Source organism: Neolamprologus brichardi, chromosome 7 (genome assembly GCF_056152115.1).
Source record: "Neolamprologus brichardi isolate AB-2024 chromosome 7, ASM5615211v1, whole genome shotgun sequence".
NCBI lineage: Eukaryota > Metazoa > Chordata > Actinopteri > Cichliformes > Cichlidae > Neolamprologus > Neolamprologus brichardi.
The window spans coordinates 130149-152835 of NC_142110.1; the positions used below are offsets into that span (position 1 = coordinate 130149).

Here is a 22687-nt window from a genome sequence, read left to right on the forward strand (position 1 = left end):
GTCTGTTTCTGGATTTGTTCATGTGGATTTGACCTCTGTTGTGCTATATCTTCATTCGTGGCCCTTTGATGATACTGATCCTGCTCAAAAATGTAAAAGAATACCAGCTAAACATTTTAAAGCTACATTATTAGGTACTATTAAAGTACTGTGAATACTGTGAGTAATACTGCTTTAATATGATGTATTTTTACAGTGTCATAGTTGCCCCCACCTGCTGTTATTGAGGGAGCAACTGTAACAGTCATAGGTTTTGCATTAAAATTAATTTACAGTTTTGTTCCTATTAGTGAAAACACATAATGAGTGTATTTAATAGAGACCACCTGGCAGATTGTGGTCACTGAGTAAATAGGGACTCCAGAGTAAATATGACCTTGTGTAGGCGTTTCATCTCCGAGTTTCTCTTACAGTAAATGGACGACCCTCGTCCCGCCCTCAGGGGGCATCTGTAATCACACCACCAGGGTTTTAACCATTACTAGAGCCGCTGGTTCAGGCGTAGACGTGCTACGGGACACTTCTGTCGAGGTTGGTGCTGAAATCCCAGGACGAACTAACGTGTCAGTCCTCTCTGTTTCCACTGACGGTGAGTCATCTGCTGCATGAATGACTACAGGTACCACTGCTGTGACCTTTGACCCCACCAGTGCTCAGTCCGGCTGTTTGCTTTTGCTCTGCTCTATCATTTAACTAAAAATAAAATACTAAAGTTACATGAAAGTGAAAACAAAGTGAAAGCTATAATAAATTTAAAAACAAATAAAGAAATACATGGTGAGTCCAGCTTCTCTAAATCATGCCATAAATGCCATTGATGTATTTCTGTGTTGTGCTGATAATGTTATATATTCTTATATTCAATAAGGAATTAAACATATGTCACACAGAGGTGTGGCTTTCCGCTTTCATTAAACCAGGGTTATTATGTTCTAATATTTATTATTATTATTGTTATTATTTTATTTAGCTTCAAGTTTCCTTTTTATTTGAGCTCTGATGGAGTTTGTTTGATTGTCTGGTTATAATCACAGACAGTAAGTCTGTCAGATTTAAGACGTGCAGAACAACATAACAGTAACCCAAAGACTCCAGTGGAGATCCCAGCCACACAAACATCTGCACGAAGCCTCTCGGTAAGTTTACAGATGAAACACTGTACAATAAAAATAAAAATAAATACAGTAAAAGCAAAAAGATCAGCTCATATCAGTGATAGGTTAAACAAAAGGAGATGATTCAAAGGCCTCTGACCTTCAACAGCCAGCACACTCTGATCCTGTTAACAAACACAGATAGACTGAACAGCTGTTTGCACAGAGGGTGAGTGGAGCGCCCTCTGTTTTCAATGACGCTGCAGATGTGTTACAGTCACCTAAAGTCATCCTGTCTTCCTTCTCTCACCCCAATCGGTCGCAGCAGATGGCTGACCCTCCCTGAGCCTGCTTCTGCCGGAGGTTTCTTCCTGTTAAACGGGAGTTTTTCCTTCCCACTGTTGCCAAAGTGCTTGCTTATAGGGGGTCATATGATTGTTGGGTTTTTCTCTATTATTATAGGATATACTGTACATTATAAACTGCCTTGAGGCAACTGCTGTTGTGCGCTATATAAATAAAATTGAATTGAATTGAATTGAATTGAAGACTCAGTGACATAATGGTGGTTGAGTTTGGTTTTGTTGTTGCTGCAGAGTGCTCCGAGTGTGGACGTCCCTGTAAGTTGATGCTTAGGACATGATGCGTTTCTGGTCCCTGCTGCTGCTGGTTCACTTCTCTCTGGCTCAGTCTGGTCTGGACTCAGAGAGCACAGACAAAGGTAAGAAGCGTCATGGGTGCTCCGTCTAAATGTGTTTTTGCTGACAAGCACTCTTCAAGAAAAATCAGCCCAGTGTTTGCCACCTACATGCGCTCAGAATAGTGGCACAAAAATAACGCCATAGCCCACCAGAACTGATTCATCTCAGCCACTGGCCACGTGGCCGCCCCCCCCAGGACTCATTCATTCTGGACTCTATAATATTGTTTTCTTCAAAAATAAATCTTTTGAATTAAGGATTAATCGTGGATTTACTAATGTCAGATAGAACTAAATGCTAATTAATGCTCAATTTCAAAACTCAGTATAGACCCTGGTCATGTGGAATCCTTACTGAGATCCTGTCTTTAAGTGATGACGTGACAAATCCTGCTTCCGGGTCTAGAGTAGTCTGCGTTTAATATGGTTTTTGTGTTGTTAACATGTTTAATGTTTTGTATTTTCTTCTATTTAATCTCAAAAAGCTCCTAAAAACAGTCAGTGATCACCAGAGGTGGCTCGAGTATCCAAAAATTGTACTCAGGTAAGAGTAGCATTACTTTAAAATATTATTACTCAAGTAAAAATGAAAAGTAGTCTTAAAAAAGATACTCAAGTAAGAGTAAAAAAGTACTTGGTGAAAAGACTACTCAAGTAATGAGTAACTGTTTGAAATGTCCAATTTATTTTTTAAATAAATGCTGTCAGACAAACAAAAATAAATAAATATACAAATTTTAGTATTTTAAAAAGGAATATATGTAAAAACATCAACAAATTAAGGCACAACAACAGTTTTTTACAACATAAAGCTTTTTTTCACCAATATCTATGATATTATAATGATATTATATCGTTCAAACGTGAAAGGTAAATTGTTAGAACAATATACTTTTCACGCTATATCACGTTATAACGTGATATGCGTGAAAGTCACTTGGTCTGTCGATTTCTATTCTTCCCATTCCCAGGAGCTGTCTGGCAGAAACTGAGGAAGTCTTTTGCTTTCTTGGCCATGCAGCTCTTTTCAGCAAACTACCACTTTCCCTAACAGCCGCATTAGGGGTGGGCGGTATAAACGGTATTCGGTAGAAACGATATGAATTTGGCCAACGGTAGAGATTTTGACTATTCTGCTCTACCGTAATAGCGCATGTTGATGGTGTCATCAAGCTGCGCCTGTTTTGGTCAAAGCATCACAGCGGCTGCAAGCAATATCATCTGCAAATTATGCCAGGCGACAGTAATAGCAAAGAGATGAAGCACGTTTTGGAATATGAGTAAAGCCAAAAACTGCGCTTCCTCCACAACCGTACTTTTGATTCATTAATGGTGAATTCTCTCACAGCTGCTCTATTCCTATGTTGCTGCAGTATATTAATGACTAACCTCGTATTGTGGATGGATTATCTCAGTTGTTCTCCTGACTGACGTTTAGTCAGTTTACAGCATCCTGCCATGCGATTGCATTTGTCCCTAACCATTGGGAACCCCCACTTTTATCGAGTGGGAAAAAGTTAGCTTCACTGTGTTTATATTATGCTAACATAGCTGTGTCACTAGTGATCATGTAGCACATCATTATATACCAGCTAGTCCAACTTCAGTAACCCTAAAAAAGTCACTGCTGTTTAGTTTTCTGTCTTCATTTATGTCGGGAGTGAAAGCAGAGCTGTGTGTTTTAATTTTTTCAAAAATCTCTCAGTCAGAACATGCTATATCATGTTTAAGTGGAAACTAGCGAGCTAACTTCCTGCTAACTTCTAACTCCGTTAAATTTAATAAATTCTGTTTTCATGGATGCCTGGATGTTAAACTTAATTGTTACACCTGGTAAAGCAGCAACACTGATCATTTTATCAAAGATGAAAGAATTTAGATAGTTTTTAACTCTCAGTGATGCCGCAGTGATCGTTTGACTTTGGGACCTGAAGCGGACGGAGTTTAGGACCCAGATCACTCCGCGAGGCTCCTGACTATGGTAGCCGTGATGCTCAGACAATCTATCAAGTGGTGCGGCTTCGTAGCTTACCAAAGTGGTATTAAAACATTTTTTGACAGATTTTTAAGTGACATATACCACATAAAATCGGTTCGAGGTCAGTAAGCACAACCAGAATTCATACATAAGGTGCAACGGATTATAAGATGCACTGTTGATTTTTGAGAAAATTAAAGGATTTTAAGTGCGCCTAATAGTGCGGAAAATACGGTATACAGAAGAAAAGAAGATATTGCTAAACATATTGTTACCACACATGCTTCAAATTATACCGCAATATGGATTTTAGGTCAAATTGCCCAGCCCTAAGCCCTATCCACATGCACCTTCACTCTTTGGTTTAGTCTAGTTTTGAAAGATTATGCCAACTCTCATAACTAACTTTGTGTGAAACAAATGTTATTAAATGACCAACTTACCAGGTCCCAGATACAATAAAAAGAACTGAGGAGGCAAACAGATGTTCTGTGGTTATTTGTTTATTGCTTGACTTGAGGCAGTGCTTGGGGATCAGGAAAGGGCTCCGAAGCTTGACTGAATGTCAAAAATGGGAAATCCTCCAAAAATAAATGTTCAGATACAGCTCTTGTTGATTCTTTGACTGTCCTGCCCCAGAACTGGGACCTGGGCTGGCACACTACTGGAAAGGCCTGATGTTTAATTGGTATTGGCTCAAAAGCTCTGACTTATCCAATAGCAATACATCTTTCAACATTTTTCAGTGTCAGTAAATTTATTTATCTTCAAACACTTCAAACATTTATCACAATAAAATGTTTGAATTGAACAAGGTGGACACTGGGAATGTCTCAGTAATAATGGAAGGTGTCTGGTGGCAAAGAGTTCTTCACTGTAAACTGATGAGCTTTACCACGTAGTGTCTCCTTACCAGTGATGGCTCCACAGTGGGTACAGCCAGAAATGAAAAAGCTCTATGCTGCGTTTGTCTCCAACACGATAAAAATGCAATGCAAAGCAACAGGAGACCCGGTTCCCGCAATACAATGGTACAAGAACGGGAAACTGTTAAGGAAGGATCACAGAATAGGAGGCTTTCAGGTGTGTTTCTGGCTGTAAAGTGGAAATTTTAGAGGCACGACCAGATTTTAAGATTTATTTTATTTTCTGTCTTTGCCTGTGCTCAATCTTTCAGATCAGAGAACACACAGGGACTCTAATAATGACGTCATTGGTTCCCTCAGATAAAGGGAACTACTTGTTATTTTTCTTCAGTGTCCTTCCATGAATGGGTAACAGTATTCATGTCACCCATGACATGAATACTGTTACCCATTCATACTGATTGTGAATGGTACTGTGACCGATAGAACCAGAACACTCAAAAGTTCATTATTAACATTTTGGTCACAAACTGTTTCACTGCTAAATGTAAAATGCCATTCTCTGGAAAAACACGATGGTTCGTGGATGACTACAGTTAGAAAATCAATCCCCAAATTACTATCCAAAATATACAGAATGCTTTCTAAAATAGATGAATCAATATCACTTCCTATTGCAAAATGGGAAGCGGATTTATCAGTTAACTTAGACCAAAACTTCTGGTCTCAGATTTGCTTAAAAACCTTTCATCTAATCAAAAATCCCAGTCTTCAATTAATTCAATACAAAATACTACATAGAGTGCACTATACAGGTCATCGGATGTTCAAGATGGGCTTTGCATCTACCAACAACTGCTCACACTGCCAAACCAATTCACCGGACAACTATATCCATGCTCTTTGGTTCTGTCCACCAGTTCAGAAGTTTTGGCGCGAGATATGTGAAGACTTATCAAAGTGTCTGAAATGTAACATTCCAACTTCCCCCTTAGTGTGTTTGTTGGGCAGATTATATAATGTCACTTCAGAAAAGAATATAGCCCATATGGTTTTCACTGCCCTATGCATAGCCAAGAAAACAGTCCTCATGAACTGGAAAAATAAAAACAATCTTAATTCTAACCAATATAGAAATTATCTATTAGATTACATTAGTCTTGATACAGCCTCTGCCACCACATCAGATCAATCGCTCTGGGCTCCTCTGATCAGCTCCATCACCTAGTGGGGGTGGGGGGTCATATTTTGGTCTCGCCTTCACTGTTGTGATTGGTGTGGGGGTAGGGTCAGGCTTAGGGCGTCGGGGGGTTCCTCGGGAGCATCTTCCTTGGGGGGCTCAACCCGGGGTAGCGGTCATGGCCAATTAGGGGCTCTGTTGGCTGTTAGGTGACGGTTTCCTCGTAGCTACGTGCAGCGGGGCTAGGGGAGGGTCTGTGCTGACGGAGGGGGGTTACTGACCTGGTAGCCTGGCTGCCCCTGGGTGGGTCCGGGACGGGCGTGAGGTTCTGGGGGCGCTCCGGCTCTGGCCTGGGGCCCTGGCCGGGCCTCGGGGGCCTGGGTCCTGGTTGGTGTGTTGCCGGGGTTGTGGGCCGGTGGGTATATGGGGGCCCACCACTGGCGCGGGGTGCCGCCGGTGCGCCGAGCCACCTGGGGGGCTCTTCAACTGGTGGGGGGGGGGGGGGGGGGGGGGGGGGGGGTTGTCACATCTTGCAGGAGTTTTCCTCTCTCAGGAACTCTCTCTGCAAGAGGGGGAGATACAGGAGAGGTGGAGGAAGATCTCAGCCTGGGCGTCTATTGTCTTATGTAGTCTGGAAGATGAGTGGATGATGGGGTGGGTGCAGTTTTCTCTGTGGTGGGGTTGGGTGGACTGCCCCGGGCTCTGTGGGGCCGGGCGGCGCCGCTGCACTGGGCCCCGGTTCGGATGGGCCTGGGCCCCCCTTCCCTGGCGGGTCGCGGAGTATGGGGGTGCCTACTGGGGTCAGCGGGGGAGCTGGCCCCAGGGAGGGGTCACTTGCCCCTCCCTTCCTTCCCTCCCCATCTCCAGCTGCCTCCCTCTTCCCGCTCCACCACAACCACCCACACATGCAGGGCCTTGGAGTAGGGGTGTGTCACCAGGGTGCAGAGGAGGTAACCCCCCCCTCTGTCCCCTTCTGGCTGCCTCTGCCTCAATTTTATCCTGCAACTTAGACATTCACATTACTCACACTCTCATTACACATACATATAGGATCTTGGGGGTGGGCACGCTACACGGAATCTCAATTACCATCAGGGTGTACACCTCACCCCTGGCGTCGTTGCCCACCTCTCAATTTTAAATACACGTAGACATTGAGGGCTAGCAGGAGGGACTATGCGCTTACCTGCTGCTCTCTGGCAGGCAGCTCCATGCCCTCCTGGGTTTTAAAAGCACCTTAGAACACACATACATCAACACTACAATGAGCGGGTGGAGGGAGGTTAGGAGTCTTCTCTCACCCTCGTTCTCTGCGGTCTGCTGGAGCAGGGGGGCTAGGAGGAGGAGTTGGCCGTCCGACTGGGGTCCGGAATGTGGGGCCTCCCTGCTGCTGCGGAGTCGGGGCGGTCTGCTTCTCCCCACCGCAGGGAAAAAGGGTAACACAACCTGGGTCTGGGTGCAGTTCCCCCCTCCAGGGGCAAGGGTACCTAGACCCGGTTTGTAGAGTACGCTTGGGGAGTGTGATTGTGTGTACAGCGTCTCTTTATGTCTGTCTCCACGTTGGTTAAGTGTGGAGTAAGTGCATATGAGAGCATGAGGGTGGGAATGGATGTTTGTATCTGTGTGTGCCTGTATGTCTGTGTCCATATGTCAGGTTGGGTATCAGACGCCACCTCTCTGAGGACAGCTCAGGCCCTCCAAGGTTTGGAGGCCTATCTCCCCCCACCACTTCCCCTGCCGGGGGCGGACTCCCTCAGACATCGGTGCGTTGGTGGTTCTTTGTGTCCGGGGGTGGGCATCCGGGTGCACACCGGCTCACTCCTTGGCGGCTGCTTATCGGGGCCTGGAGCCTGGGGCTCGCTTGGGCCACTTTGGAGGTGGGGTGCCCCCGGCCTCTCGGCCTGGGGCTCGGTCACTCAGGCACAGCTGGCTGCCGGCGGAGCTCACGGGCACGTCGCTGCAACCCCCCCTGGCTTCTGCTCCGTGGCTGCTGGGTGACCCCTCATCTGGGACTCTCCTCAGCTCTTTCTGGGACAGTGGCACGGCTGCCCCTCTGTTGGTCTTCCTTGGTCTCTTGTGTTCTGGGGGCCTCTGGATGTCTGGAGTTTTGATCTCCTCCATACCTGCTTCATGCCCTGGAGGACGGGGCAGTGGCCCCCCACACCCTCTAGCAGATCATTACATGAGGGAACCTTTTAAGAAAACAAGCGCGTCCATGCTCACAGGTGTACACACGGGTGATCACACACACAAACTACACCCTTTTTGGCTCCTACCTCAATGCACACTGTGCTGTCGATCTTACGTGCTGCACAATAATGTTTAATATTTAGTATTTACTGTCATATTCCCATATATCATTGTGATGTTGTTTATTGTATTACTCTCGTTTTCTTCTGCTTGTTTTCTTTTTTCTTTCTCAACAGGTGATCCAGGTGATCGATATATGTAATTTTTTTTTTTTTTCTTTTTGCTTATTCTGTTTTTTGTTTTTTGCCCTTCTCCCCCGTCCCTCTTCTCAACTGTTTTTCTTTCCCTCTTTCTTTCTCCCTTTTCTTTCCCCCAGTCAAGTCTGTCCCGTATTCAGCAAGTGAAAATAAAATAAAGAATAAAAGGTGAATCAAATGGACCATTACGGCAAAGCTGGGATGGTCAATTTGGTAAAGAAAATCCGTTGGGCATCTTTCTTCACCTTTAGACAATAATTCTGATGGCAAAAGAGCCAAACGGGACAGGCAAAAAAAAAAAAAAAAAAAAAAAAAAAGAAAATCAATCCGCAGGTACGTCCTCCAGGTGTTACTGGTGACATGCTGTTCTCCTCTCTGTGGATATCTAACTCATTCGTAAAGATTACCCCTGTCTTCATCTCCAACCCACCTGTTTCAGAGCGTCCTAGCAGGCCCATCCTGCAGAAAGGGCTGCCGGCCGACCAGACGGCAGCTGTTGGCAGCGACGTGGTGTTTGTGTGCCGCGTTTTCAGCGACACACAAACTAACATTCAGTGGCTCAAAAACAACATCATCATCAACAACAGCAATGTGGGACCGGACGGGCTGCCCTATGTTCGTGTTCTTAAAGTACGTACCAACACCACCAAATTCAGCCTTAGACCAGTTTTAGTAATTTTCTTTTGTTAGCTTTATTTTGCTGTGTGACACTCTTTACATCTATAATGAAGGAGGATAAATCTGATCTCCGTCAGAGCCCTTAGAATATGTTTAGTGAAATAAGCAGATCTTGGCTTAATTGGCTAAGTGATGAGGGTGAATTTGGTAGTACACACCTCCCCAATTAGAAGGAATACACTTTGTATCCCGGTGGTTTTCCCAGTGCTGGGAATGAGAGTTCTCTACTGGCACATAACTTCAGATCCACATTAGGCCATGTTTCCCTCAGAAAGGAAATGGAGAAGGGGAGGGCATGTTTGTTGACAGCAAAGGAGAAGGAAAGTCATTTCAAATTGAGTGTCACGGACCCGGTTCCTGGGACTCGGGGTCCGTGAACGGTGTGAACCTTTTATTGTTATTGTTATCATTATTATTGCGTGTATGTTTGCTGCACTGTGCTCTTGTGTTCCATGCTGGTGTGTGTGTGTGTGTGTGTGTACGTGTGTCTGCGGGTGTGGCTGGAGGATGAAGGACAGCCACCCGCAGGCCTGATGGGTGTGGCCCTGCCAGCTGCTGGTCACGCCTAGGTTCCCACACACCTGCTTCTGATCAGGCTCGTCGGGGGAGCTACTTAACAGAGCAATGGAGCTTCCTCCGGCGCAGGATCGTTGAGTTAGACTCCATGTCAGTGTCGCAAGTACTGTTAAGTGTATGCCTGCTGGAGTGGTGCCATAACGGCTGCGTCTGTTGGTTTTTCCTCAGGAGAGCGGAACACGGGACTGCAGGACGCACGGGGTGTGCGTAGGCACAGGAGCAGAGAGCACGGAATACCAGCACTTGGGAGAAGGCACGACACAGGAGTTGAGGGAGCACTCGGGAGACTTATTGTGTGGTGTATATTTACCCCCACTGTAAATAAATGCACTGTTCATTGCACTAAGTCCAGCGTTTGGGTCCTTTCTCCAACATTCCCCACGGCTTGCCCTGGCAAACCGTGACATTGAGGGACTGTGACTGGTAAAGGCAGAGAGCTGCCCATGTGATGGCGTGAAGGAAGGTAGATATATTGCGTGTGCATGTCATAATAAAGCTGCTGTGGCAGAATATACATCAGAAGTCCCCAAAATTTGCAATTTGTCTTCATATCTTTGTTTTTCCTACATGAATAGATTATCCTGGTAGTCTTGGCTCAAGACAGGTGAAAACCCCCCCACAACACTTCAGTCCTGCAGTAATACCAACTGTCCACTATTGGCTGGCATGATGGAGTAACGTGTCAGTCATGTGACCAAAAACTATCAATCAGATGTGCAAATATTTGTGCAGTTATTAACAAAAAACAATAAACAAACATAAAACCAAACAAATATGAAAATATATCATTATGAATATGAGCAGCTTAAAAACAGAAGAAAACCCTGAGATACATTTCAAAGAAATAAATTTGCTAAACATCATGACATAATACAAAGGCGCTTGGCACCCACTGACTAGTTTTAGTCCGCAGCATTCTTAAAACCGCCTGCTCCAGTAAGGAGCTGCATTGGGATCCCTTTCCCAGCACAAGACTCTGATCCAGGAGGTTGGTCTAACAGAGGAGGTTGCTAAGATAGTGTGAGATGAAGGCACATAATCTGCTGCTCCCAAAGGAACAGATCAAGAAAAAAGAAGACTTTCACTCAGGTGTGTCAACCTCTCATAATTTCCAGCCTCTGAAAACTGTGTGAACAGAAATGGGTAAAGTTGAGGTTTTTTTAAAAGACATTTACAATAACAACATATGAGAACATCACTTTTTGAATCATTGTTCTAACAGCTTACTGCCATTCAGGAAACAAGGTTCTGCGGGGAAAGCTGTTGAATTATGGACGAAAGCTGAGTTAGCTGACTAGACGTCCGATTCATCAGTCCAGTCTCAGCAACAGGAAATCTAACTGAACTGGAAATAAAGCTGAACCAAATCTTTATGCTTCAATTTATGATTTTGTGTTTTTAAATCCTTATATTTTCTCAGATTTGTGACAGGTATAAAGTACCCCCACACACAGTGTGACACGTTAACAGGTGTTTTATTTCCAGCTGTTTCTGACACGCTTGCATGGCTTTAAAGCTTGCATGGCTTCAAACCACACAGCTCAGACAGGTGATGAAGAACAGCTGTGTGGGTAAGCCTCCCCTGACACCACACTCTGAACCCACTTCTCCACCCCCCTGAGATCACTCTGATTTTTCAGAGTGATCTCTTAGATCTCTTAGTCTCCTGCACTAGACTGTTGAAGTGGTAAAATTAAAGTTTGCATCCATGAACTGAATTCACTGACTTTGTGAGAGATTTAAGTTTGACTTTTGAGTTACAGTTTGCTGATGGTGAGGAATTTAACTCAGCTCTGACCTTTGGGGGACACTGATGAAGGATGACACAGATTTTTGTGTGTTTCTCTCTCAGAGTGGTTATTTGAACACAGACAAAGAAATTGAGGTGTTGACTCTGAGGAACATAACCCTGGATGATGCTGGAGAGTACACCTGTCTGGCTGGAAACTCTGTTGGGATTTCCTACAGATCTGCATGGCTCATTGTCTATGAAGGTACATGAAGATCTGTACAGGATAGAATACAGACATATGATCTCAGATCTCTCCTTCTCTGTTAATATTAATATATTGAGTAAATATTTGTTCTATGATTCAATGAAAGTATTGAATGAGGGACACAAAATGTTTAGAAGTTGTCAGATGACAAGCAAAGAATCTAAACTGGTAGTTAACCAGTTAATGGGACCACTGTTCGGGTTTGCTCTGGCTTACATGGGTTTTTGGAGACAAGGTCAGTCAGTTCATAAACAGTAAAAACATTGAGTGTCACGGCTGGGGCAGCAGTCATGTGGTGTTATGAGAAAAGGACCCAAAATGCAGGTACTGGCTGGGGTGCGAGTGAGTGTTTATTTAACGTGATGGCGAAGTACAAATACAGGAAATAAGGAACAGGGAGCTACTAAAACCTAGACTGGGAAAAACTAATAAACAAACCTGAAAACATAAGGACACGGGACGATACATGGAGATGACACTCCAACTCCAACACTGAATAACACAGACGAACCGACAAGGAACACAGGCAGGCACCCACTATAAATACACACAAGGTAATGCGGGAATGACACACCAGAGGGGAACACAGCTGAACCTAATTAGACACGACAAGACACAGACCTTCAAAGTAAAACAGGAAATTCACAAGCTGTTCTACAACACTAACTTAGGGGCACGAACAGAGCACAGACGGGAGAACATTAAAACACTAAACACAAGAACCAAACCCTAAGAACTAATACAAAATAAGAATTACCATAAAATCAGAAGAAACTAGAAAATAATAATAAACTCAAAATGCTGGGTCACCGACCCAGGACCATGCCATAGAGCAGGGGTGTCAAACTCAAATACACAGTGGGCCAAAATTCAAAACTGGAACAAAGTCGTGGGCTAACGTTAATATTTATTGAAATATATTTATTCCTCCAGATATAAAAATGAATCTTTTCTTATGGACTCAAACACGTTTTGCTGAAAAATTGAATATGGAACAAGCAAAGCTTAATACTAAACAATATATATATTAGCTGTATAATACCAGTAGGCCAGCTCTAATAGTAATTTGGTATGGCTTCGCAGGCCAAATGCAACTAGTCTGGGCCAGAGTTTGACACCTATGCCATAGAGTCTGATAAGGTGTGTCACCCTATTTCATAGAAATATATGCATTTCCCTGTTAACCTCTCAACATCCACCAAGTCATTCTCAAACTACCTAAGTTTATGGGTAGGGGTGGAGTTTGTCAAACACAAAATCAGTAACAGGCCAGAGTTAACTCAAACCCCACCTTTTAAAAACAGAATGTTGCACAATACAAAATCCACAAAGCAATGTGCAGAACAGGATTCAGAGTTTACAGGGAGGAACTAGGATAGCTTAACAGAAGCTGAGGCAAAGACTGAGGGCCGAGAACCCCTCTAAGTATACAGCAGGGCAACTGGGAGAAGTGAAAACACCTGGGGAACAAGAACAGCCCTAAACGTTACCAAACCCAGCAAGGACAAGAGCCAGGAACCATGGCGCAAATGGAAAACCCATAAGAATTACCACTGTACCAAATGTAACACCTCAGGTTTTTAAGAGTTGTTAGCTCCAAGTGAACCCGGTGCATTTATTTACAGTGAAAAATGTAAAACACAGTTCAAACCAGTCAGGGCAGCTGGAAGGTCTTATACACCTCCCTGCACTTAATCATTACTTTGTGGAGGCATGTAAGGATGACACGAGAGCTCATCACATTTTATATCAACTTTAATCTCAGCTTCACTCAACCCCAGTGACTTCACAAGGCGGCAAAACATCTCCTAGAATCCAAAACATCACTCCTCCCTCTTCCCTTCTTGCTGGGTATGAGTGGAATCCCCTGGTGGTTTGCCACAACTTATTATTAATCTCTGTCTCTCTTCCACAGCATATTTTTAGTTCTGTCTTCTCACCCCAACTGGTCGTAGCAGATGGCCACCCCTCCCTGAGCCTGTTTCTTCCTGTTAAAAGGGAGTTTTTCCTTCCCCTTATCACCAAGTGCTTGCTCACAGGAGGTCAGTTGATGGTTGAGGTTTTTCTGTATTATTGTACGGCCTTTACCTTACAATATAAAGCACCTTGAGGAGGGAGGGGTCTGCAAAATGCCGGATGGCTCTTGCCTAGGGCGCCTAGGACCCTGTTCTCAACCTGGAAAATGGTTTCTTTGGGGTGCAAATTTGTGCTCCTTAAGCATGTTGTGTGTCACAGAAGGCAGTTTTTTATGATCCTCAAAAACGCCGCTAATGAGCTAAACCTGTCTTTCAGTTTCAAAATAGATGGTTTTAATTACATGGTGTTTGCTTCATCAGAGAACATGAAATGTTTTGGTTGTGGTGAAAAAGGCATTTAATTCGACCCTGTTCAGAAAAACCTGGGGAATGTTGCACAGGCAGTGAGAAGCTGCACGCTAACCCTCAAGCTGATCCTCTTAGTTTCAGTCTTTGTGTTGGAAAGGTGCATACGCAGTATTAATCATGATGTTTTCCTTAAGTTGTCTCAGAATCACTGCCACCGCAGTGGGTGAGGCCGGACAAGAGACACATCTACAGAGTTCCTGTCGGGAAGACGGTGAAGTTTCACTGCCAAGCGACAGGAAAGCCGCTTCCTGCCCTGCGATGGTACAAGAACGGAAAAGAGGTCAGGATGGACCAACGAGTCAAAGGCCTCTAGAAACAACTTCAGCTTGTAAAGCTTTACTTCACCCTTTCTGTATCTTTCTTTAATCTTGCAGATCAGAGACCACACATGGACTCTAATAAAGGAGTCAGTGTCTCCCTCTGATGAAGGGAACTACACCTGTGTGGTGCAGAATGGACACGGGACCCTCCAACACACCTATCAGCTGAATGTAATTGGTAAGATTATCTGCAGCATGTATACACAGCATACAGCATGCGTTATTGCAAAAACCAGATGGTTCCAGTACTTTGGACTGTGTGTGTCGACCATAACTCTGACCTTCGGCGGGTGTGTCCGAACTTTTCACTGGTCCTGTACAACCGCCCACACCAACAAGGAGGTTGCATGACTGATGGAGGCGGTTTGGCCTTAACAAGTAGAAATAAAATGACAGCACTTTGAGAAGCATAAGAGTGGAAATGCTGGAGTGAATAAAGTGCTGATTTGCTGTAGGGTTGTCCCAAGGATATTCTTTGTTTAAACCGCATTAAAGCTCACTGAACAAAGTCAATAACAATATATCAAATACACCTAACATTAAAATGTGACCATGTGAAAGAAACACAGAACTCCCTCCAAATCTGAGATTGCAAATATAACCACATAAAAACTCAATATCACTAAACTATGGCACAGTGAGCTTTAGTAATAACATTAATGCATTTTCTAAGTACTTACTAAGTGGACAAACATAACGTCAGTAAACTACAAAACGTACAGAGTTTCATAAAGACTTTATCCAGACTGAACATCCTCATGTTGCAGGCAAACAGAATGGCTATCTGTCTCCTCCTGCTCTCTGTGGACATTAGTCGTTTGTATGATCTTGCATCATGCTAACCTTAAACCTTGTTTTGTTACAGAGCGTTCTCCTCAAAAGCCAGACCTGCATGCTGGGCTGCAGGGTAACCGGATCGCTGTTGTTGGTAGTGATGTGGAGTTTGTGTGCGCAGTGATTGGTGACCCACAGCCTTACATACGGTGGTTCAAACACATCGGGATCAATGGCAGCAAAGAAAACATAGACATATTTCCCTTTGTTCGTCCTCCCAAAGTACGTACAACACAATCAGGCAGCACTACAGGCTTATGTTAGTATTATTTTATGTCTCCAAAGTGTTTTGAAGCTAGATTAATGTTATTCTGGTCCATGGTGGGGTAAGGGTTAACGTCATCAAACCGTGATCTTTTCCTAAACAAAAGCTTGTAGTTTTTGTGCATGAGTGTAACAGGGAGAAAAAATGAATGGGAATGAAGGTCACAGACTGCAGCTCCAGCTTCAAAGATGCACATTTTCTGTCATCACATCTGCAACCACTCGAGTGAAGACTGGAGCTGAGCTGTCCTCTGCTTTGTGGCTGGGGAGGGTACCGGGCAGGCCTGACACATTCAAACATATAAACAAAATACCATTTATAGGCAACGGTCAGGAAGATCAACAGCTGCAACTTCCAGAATTAGAATGGTATTTCGAGGATGGGACACTGAGCCCAAATAGGACAATTTCTATTAAATTGTCCCATTTGGGCTTAAACCTCTCTATTAAAGAGGTGTCTTATTGGAGCTGCAACATCAACCCTCAAACCACCTGGTGGACACCAGAGATGCAGTAGAAGGAGTCCTATCAAATTTTAGTTAGCTTGCGAGCCTCTGGAGGCAGCTGACATGTATGGGAGGGTAGAGTATAGCTTTGGGTGTCACTAAAACAAAAACTCACATGTTGGTGAAGCCATGAAGCAGGACATTTAGTCGCTCTCAAACCATCCAAAGATCAGCTGCTGACCTTGTGGTGTCCTCCACCTTTTCTGTGGAGGAAGGTGAGGGGACAAGGGTGACAAATCACCTATTAGCAGTCAGATGCTATGCTGGTGTACTGGCAAAGACTCCACCTGTTTGCTCAAATTCAGATTCATCGGGAAGGCAGGGATGAGAATCAGCACCTCCAAATTTGACGCAACAGTTTTTATCTAGAAGATGTTGGATTGCCCACTCTGGTTAGTTTCCTTCCAAACCAGAGTAAAGGGAAGTAGGGCATTCATAGAGGGCTTGGTGGAATGTCTGCTGTGCTGGGTGAAGGTAAAGCCGTCGATTTACTTGTTAATCTATATTTTTACCATGATCTGTGATGATGAGCTGTGGCATTGGACCAAAGGCATAAGAGTGCAGACAAATGTGGTGGAAAAGAACTCCCTCTGAAGGATGTCTCGGCTCAGGAGGGTTCCAGAGACAATGGATGGGCAGAAGTTAAGACTTGTATAATGTGTTACAGTTTACTGCGCTCTTACCTGCATATCACCACGATATGCCACTAAACCATGGGATTACTTTTCCTTTCCCACACATGGACCGAGTCTAGTCCCGTACTAAAAGAAAAGTAAACCAACTGGCGTAAACTGGCCTTTAGTGTCACACTCTTAAAGTTCTCTCAGACTCTTGACCCAGTGTTTAGAGCTGTATCGACCAGCTTTGATTGGAACTTTTTGAGTGAAACATGTTTGGGTGATATCCATGTCCGTCTCCCTCACAGGTTGAGGATCTGAATACGATGGATTATGAGGTAGAACTGCTGCTGACTTTGAGAGATGTAACTCTGGCTGATGCTGGAGAGTACACCTGCCTGGCAAGCAACTCTGAAGGAGTCTCTCGTCACACTGTATGGCTCATAGTGATCGATGGTATGTGACCTCATCTCTCTCTGTTCACCTGTTCATGTCCACCTGGTCTCTGGTGAGCTGCTTCTGGGTAGGATTATGGTTAGGGTTTCATGTTAACCACATGCTGGTTACCTCCCAAATCAAGTCATTTTGATGCTGTAGTTCTTCTATTATAAAATAAACGGGCAGACAGGAAGCTAACCCTGGAGATGTTAAATGCTTATTATTTGTGTTGTAATTTGGTAATGGCGTAAAACAAAGGCCTAATTTTTAGAAAATACAAGATATTAAATAAGGACTGTTAGTTTATTATGAGTTAATTTTACAGACTACCCAAACTAATTACCAATTAGAAAGAAATAACCAATCATTGGTAGCTACATCACATCAACATTGCTAATGGATGCCTGTATAATAGAGGGTGTGCAACGATTATTTCCCAGAGGGCGATTCCGTTTAACTGATGTTTGGATTGGGGTGGGATCAGTCCTGACTCTAAACACTGATCTGTGGGCCGACCTGTTCAGTGTTTAGCAAACACTACGTTAGGGATAAGGGAAAAGCACTGCTGACGCTTTCCCCTATGGTTTCACGATGGTTGGGAACCTTTTGTTACATTTTAATGGAGGTGGTAATTCCCCCCAAAATGGCATTTCTCTTTACCGAGCTTATCATACCTTACACAGAGAGCGTCATCTCTCAGACGAGGGAGCCCTCAGCTGTGAGATTTCTGTGAAGCGAGCAGATCTGGTTTTAAATGCTTTTCACCTCGCTTCACTCTGCAGAAGCATCGCTGCGGCTCCTCCAGGGGTCTTCTCCAGTCCACTGCTCTTCAGCCCACACATGCCAGCACTGGACCTAGTTTATGTCAGTGGTCCTCAAGTTCTGTTAAAAAGTCTGTTGTTTATCTTCAGTTCTGGTGGTGGATGTTCAGAGTTTCAGATAATAATCTCAGCACAGTCATCCATGTGAGCCCAAAATTCAGACAGTTGCAGTCATTGCTGCAGTTTTCAGACTTCACCTGAGCGTTGAAGCCTCCTGCTGTCTCATGTGTAGCTGCTGGTGGATGGATGGAGGTTTGTGCTTCGCTGATCTGGATTCTGCAGCTCTTCTCTGACTACATTTGACCTCTTTCACATTGGCTCCTTTATGTGTAATGACATGTGTTATAAGAATAAATCTTTCATTTGATGCTTTGTTTACTGTGCATCGTGTTTTTTTAAAATCACCCTCACAGATTACTAAAGGAAACTCACAAACACTGAATGATCCTCTCATTGATTACCACTTTACTGACAGCATTTATACCAGTAATCAATAATCAATAATTACCTAATAACCCACATTCGTCCAAAGTTTCATTCTCAGGACTCTTTAAAATGTAAAGAGAACATTAGAGATCTGATATCGATCTGCAGCAGATCCTACCGATAGGTAGCTAAAGAACAGCACATTCATCGACTTCTGATCACAGATATTATTGATTATTGGAGGAAACTGCTTCACTGATCACAGCAGTGATTGATTCCCTGCTGCTTCTGTTGGACTTCTTAGAGAAGCATGACTGTATGTGTGCTCGTTCCTGTGGGGAGGCAGGTCCTTTGATTCTGTGGTGTTTTTGTGGTTGTTTACGTGAAGTTTATAATTTAGCTCATATGTTACATTTAACATCTGCAAGGAAACACAAGCTGTGAAGCCAGTAAAATCCCCAAAATGTCATGCTAAATACTTATTTTGTCAAATCTTATAGTGAGAAATACTTCTCTCAATAGGTTATATTGCGGTTACATTGACACCTTCTGGTTTAAATTGGTATTACAGCAGTGTCCAGCCTAATGTATGTTGTTGTGTCTGCAGTTGTTTCTTCATTAATTTCCTTAGGGATTATTACACTATTCTGATTCTGATTAATTAAGAGCTTATTGTAAGGACCTTTAAACTACATGATCACTTCACTACTTCTAATGACTGAGCTTGTTTACATGAACAACCTGGTTTCATGTTATAAATTCAATAAAATGGTCATATGGATTTGGATTATCAATCACTTTTTTTATTTTGTTTTTGATCGAAGTCCCCTTTTTGGGAGTGCTTGGGCCTTTCAGGGCTGAGGTATCAGTTCAGTGTGGGGCTTTACTGTGGTGATCATTCACCAAAAGCGGTCCTTCTACAGCGTGAACAGTGTGGTCATGTCATTCAGGCTGATTTGTTCTGTAAAAACTGAAATTAGTAAGATGGATATCAAAGCTGTACTTTGTGGCCTGCTAAGCCCACAGGGCTGGTGCCGATCACATCTTCATCTGTTGAAGATACAGTTAAACTCTGAATCACAGAGAATGTTTTGCTCTTTATGGTTTATGGTGTCCTTCATCACTGTTTCCCAGTGAAATGTTGGTTTTCCTGATTTTTCTGACACCACATGAAAGCACCTTCGTTCACAGGTAACCCAGAGTCACATCCACACTCCTGCAGGTGTAATGTGAGCAACCCTCAGCCATCTGTCACTGAAGGTAACGATGGGTCTTCAGCTCACTAGTCTGGATGATTAGCCTCCATCAGGCTTTTCCTGGAACCAGAAACACAGCGCTACCGAAGTTTCTGCCTCTGCACAAGTGAAACGAGAGGTTTAGACCCCAAGAGAACAGGTGAGGTGAATGAAGTTTAAGGTCAGAGTTTTACTCTGTTATATTTAACGTTGCAAGGTCAGATCAATGATACAGAACATGAAGAACAAACTGAGGCATGATTAGAGGATCTAATGTTGCCTTTACTAAAGCAAACCCTACACCACCTTCATCTTAGCCCAGTATTTGTAACCTCACCATCATTGACACACTTACACACACCTGAGATAAGCTCTTTAAGCATGACCATGACCATCTCCTCATCTGATCAAAGAAAAGGATCACTTTCATAAGTTCACCACCTCTTTTCATCTTCATACACAAACTGAATCCACAGACTGTACAGGTGTATCACACACACATAAATACCTGCTAATCAGTGTGACATCAAAATCCTCAGATGTTACTCAGCAAACCTGGAGTTCCGCCTTCTTGGACAGTCTGTTAATACAGTAACCTCACAGCAGCCATATTATCGATCAGATGATGTCATTAAAAATGCTCCAACAGCACAAACACGGTCCAGTGGTCCAGTTCAGGTGAAGTTAGCAGACAGCTAGCAGCTACAGCCGGCTGTGTCACCATCCACCCATGAGTCAAAAAGGCCACGCCCCTAACAATGCAAACTCCCCATGAAGAGGAAATTATTTAAAAAATATCAACAGAGACCAAGCAGTTTGTGTATTGTAAAAGTGTAAATGTGTAAACTTGTTTATTTGTACTGTAAAGGTTTAACATGGGAGTGTATGGAAACCACTCAGTGCTGCCTCTGCTGGACACCAGAGGAAGTGCAAGAAGATTGCAATAACTGTTTATGAATTACAGATAACTTTAGTCCCACAAAAATAAAATAGACCTGTTGAAATGAGATTTCCTCTTACTTTTTTACCTGCTGATCAGTTATGCTAAGCTAAGCTAAGCTGAGCACAAATGTGAATAACTAAATCTGAAATGTTCCCTGTGCTGCAATCATCACATCTTACCAGCAGAGCTCCCTCTGGAGAGGATTTAGACATTCATGGAAGCCTGAGGGGAAACTGATGGTATTAGCGCAGGAAACAGGAAAGACAGGCTGAAGCAGACAGACACGCACCTGAAACACCATCATGTTTCCTCTCTGTGGGAGCAAAACGCCATGTTTGTGTGAGCCATGATGAAGACTCTCTCTCATCAATGGGGCCTCCACTTCTGAGGCCGTCCTTCTGCGTCACACCATCTCAAACCCAATATCATTCAAATATATATTTAGACAGAACTTTATAAGAAACCATTTATGAACGCGCTTGCAACCGATCCTCTCGTCTGCACCAGGATGATGTGATCAAAGTTATTACAGCTCAAACTAAAGCTGACCTTAGTTATTATGACGAAAAACAAAGACTAGAAAAAAAATCAATCATCAGAGACATTTTCTAATGTCCGTGCTTCCTTAGACTCATCGTTTCACTTTCTGAAGAAACAAACAGCTGCTCATGAAGTTATTCTAAAGAATAACTCACATTTAATCCACAAAGCATTAAAAACTCTGGTATTTTAATATGTTAATTAATCAGTTATTTTACAGATCTAAGAAAGAAAATCCATAAACGAGGCATTCAGGAGCATCAGGGAGATTTGAGTTTTACACATTTATACATTTATACAGACTCTCGCTCCCACCTTGACCCTTTCATGTCCCGTTTCTCAGATGAGACAAACTTTATGTACAATATTCACACTGAGGACGTCTCGTCAGTCCGTGCTGTTTCCTGATCTCAGCTCAGTCCAGCTGTTCTTCACATCAGGCCGCAGCCAAGCAGCTCGTCCCAGGGCCGCCGCCGCTACTGCTGTGCAGGAAATGGGAGGAAGATGATTCAGGAAGGAGACTGGCTCCCGGGAGGATTATGTGGAGATGGAGGAGTAAGCTGAAGAGGCGCTGACCGGGGAGTACTGGACCGGAGTGTACTGGATCAGAGGGACAGCCAGGTCCAGGTACTCCTGCAGAGGCAGAATCACACGTTAGAACAGGAAGTGGAAGCTCTGGAGACTTTAGCTCTGTCACATGACACCAAAACTCGCTTCTAACTTTTCTTTGCTCAACGTCACATCAATGCTCTCTTGCCAAGAGACCCATGCCGCTTCAAATAAATGAATACAATCATGACCTCACGTTTTTGAAAGGTCAAAGCAAAGCTGCAGTTCTTCTGACGTCCAGCAGAGGCTTCAGCACTGAGGCAGTCACACAGCTCTGCGTTAGCCAACTGCAACTAAGATGAGAGAAAACCAACACAGACTGTGGTATAAATTTCACAGCAGCTCACAGATAACTTTAAATTTACAGAAATAATAAAATAACTGTCTCAGTCTTCCTGATGGTTAGCGAGTGCTCCACCCATCAGTTAAATGTTTAAAGAGGAACGAGAGGGACCAACTGAAGAGAAACAGCTGAAGTGGAGGATATTTGCAGGTTTTACTCCTTAACAAAGAAACGACAAGTCACCTGGTTGGCCATGATGGAGACAGTTCGATCCAAATCCTCGACCAGCTGCTGGAAGGTCGGCCTGCGGGACGGGACGGCATGCCAGCACTCCCGCATCATCAGATACCTGAGACCATGCAACACACGCTTTACTGCGCAGGTCGGATCAACACATCAATGAACACAATACCAAATAAAACAAAATATCCTCTTTTGATCACAGATGTTTGCAGCTGTGTCTCTGACTTTGCGTTTCCTTATTTACATGCAGTCACGTGCGACTACACAAGCGACCTTCAGATTTGGCAGAAGGTTTGTTAGCTGCAGCTGTCTGGAGATACTTGTTTGACTAATTTCAAGTGAATTTAGAGCATAAAAGTCGTAAATGTTGGATTTTTAAAGTCGGCTCATCCTCCAGGTCTCATGTTTTCAGATATTGGCATTTAATGAAGCTGTCTCTTCTGCTGAGTTTTCCAGGAATGACCGGCTCCTCTGCTTAAGTGTCAGACTGAAGCGTTTGATGTGATGTGACCCCGAATGACCAGCTGTGAACACAGAGGTAAACGAGCAGCTCTGTAATTTGCTTCCAACTGTCACATGAAAATAACTCGTAAAAATCCTCATTTATTAATAATTGAAATATTAAATAGCTAACTATTTCTCTATATCACTATTTCTATCTCTCTGCTTCAGCTGAAGACAACATCTGAACCATCAAACATGTAAACA

General features: G+C 43.6%; 2 protein-coding genes across 4 annotated transcripts; one reads left to right on the plus strand and one right to left on the minus strand.

Annotated features, from left to right (window-relative positions):
* The first annotated feature begins 462 nt into the window (after nucleotides 1-462).
* Nucleotides 463-18067, plus strand: LOC148101873 (fibroblast growth factor receptor 1-A-like). 3 transcript variants are annotated; one of them, XM_087842748.1, is made up of 10 exons: nucleotides 463-589; nucleotides 1035-1136; nucleotides 1691-1815; nucleotides 8705-8895; nucleotides 11372-11513; nucleotides 14035-14180; nucleotides 14275-14398; nucleotides 15086-15276; nucleotides 16750-16897; nucleotides 17662-18067. In XM_087842748.1, the coding sequence occupies exons 3-10, from the start codon at nucleotides 1734-1736 to the stop codon at nucleotides 17736-17738; spliced, it is 1101 nt and encodes a 366-aa protein (XP_087698874.1). In that variant the 5' UTR covers nucleotides 463-589; nucleotides 1035-1136; nucleotides 1691-1733; the 3' UTR covers nucleotides 17739-18067. The 3 variants fall into 3 exon arrangements, with proteins under 3 accessions (XP_087698874.1, XP_087698876.1, XP_087698875.1); XM_087842750.1 differs by lacking the exon at nucleotides 1035-1136 and having other exon boundaries at nucleotides 463-619; XM_087842749.1 differs by lacking the exon at nucleotides 1035-1136.
* A 2964-nt stretch (nucleotides 18068-21031) lies between these two features.
* LOC148101874 (fibroblast growth factor receptor 1-like) lies at nucleotides 21032-22078 on the minus strand. The gene is made up of 3 exons (XM_087844315.1): nucleotides 21980-22078; nucleotides 21650-21746; nucleotides 21032-21477 (listed from the first exon to the last, which is right to left on the minus strand). Exons 1-3 carry the CDS (start codon nucleotides 22076-22078, stop codon nucleotides 21281-21283), a joined length of 393 nt encoding a protein of 130 aa, XP_087700441.1. The 3' UTR covers nucleotides 21032-21280.
* Between the last annotated feature and the right edge of the window lie 609 nt (nucleotides 22079-22687).

Bases quoted from the DNA above. Each gene is read 5' to 3' on its own strand.
- LOC148101873 (XM_087842750.1), top strand. From the start codon at position 1,734: ATGATGCGTTTCTGGTCCCTGCTGCTGCTGGTTCACTTCTCTCTGGCT. The intron at 8,896-11,371 runs GTACGTACCAAC...TTTCTCTCTCAG, and splicing joins CCTATGTTCGTGTTCTTAAA to AGTGGTTATTTGAACACAGA. The intron at 16,898-17,661 runs GTATGTGACCTC...TTCACTCTGCAG, and splicing joins ATGGCTCATAGTGATCGATG to AAGCATCGCTGCGGCTCCTC.
- LOC148101874 (XM_087844315.1), bottom strand. From the start codon at position 22,078: ATGATGCGGGAGTGCTGGCATGCCGTCCCGTCCCGCAGGCCGACCTTC. The intron at 21,747-21,979 runs GTGACTTGTCGT...CTCTCATCTTAG, and splicing joins TCTCCATCATGGCCAACCAG to TTGCAGTTGGCTAACGCAGA. The intron at 21,478-21,649 runs GTGAGGTCATGA...CTGCCTCTGCAG, and splicing joins TGCTTTGACCTTTCAAAAAC to GAGTACCTGGACCTGGCTGT.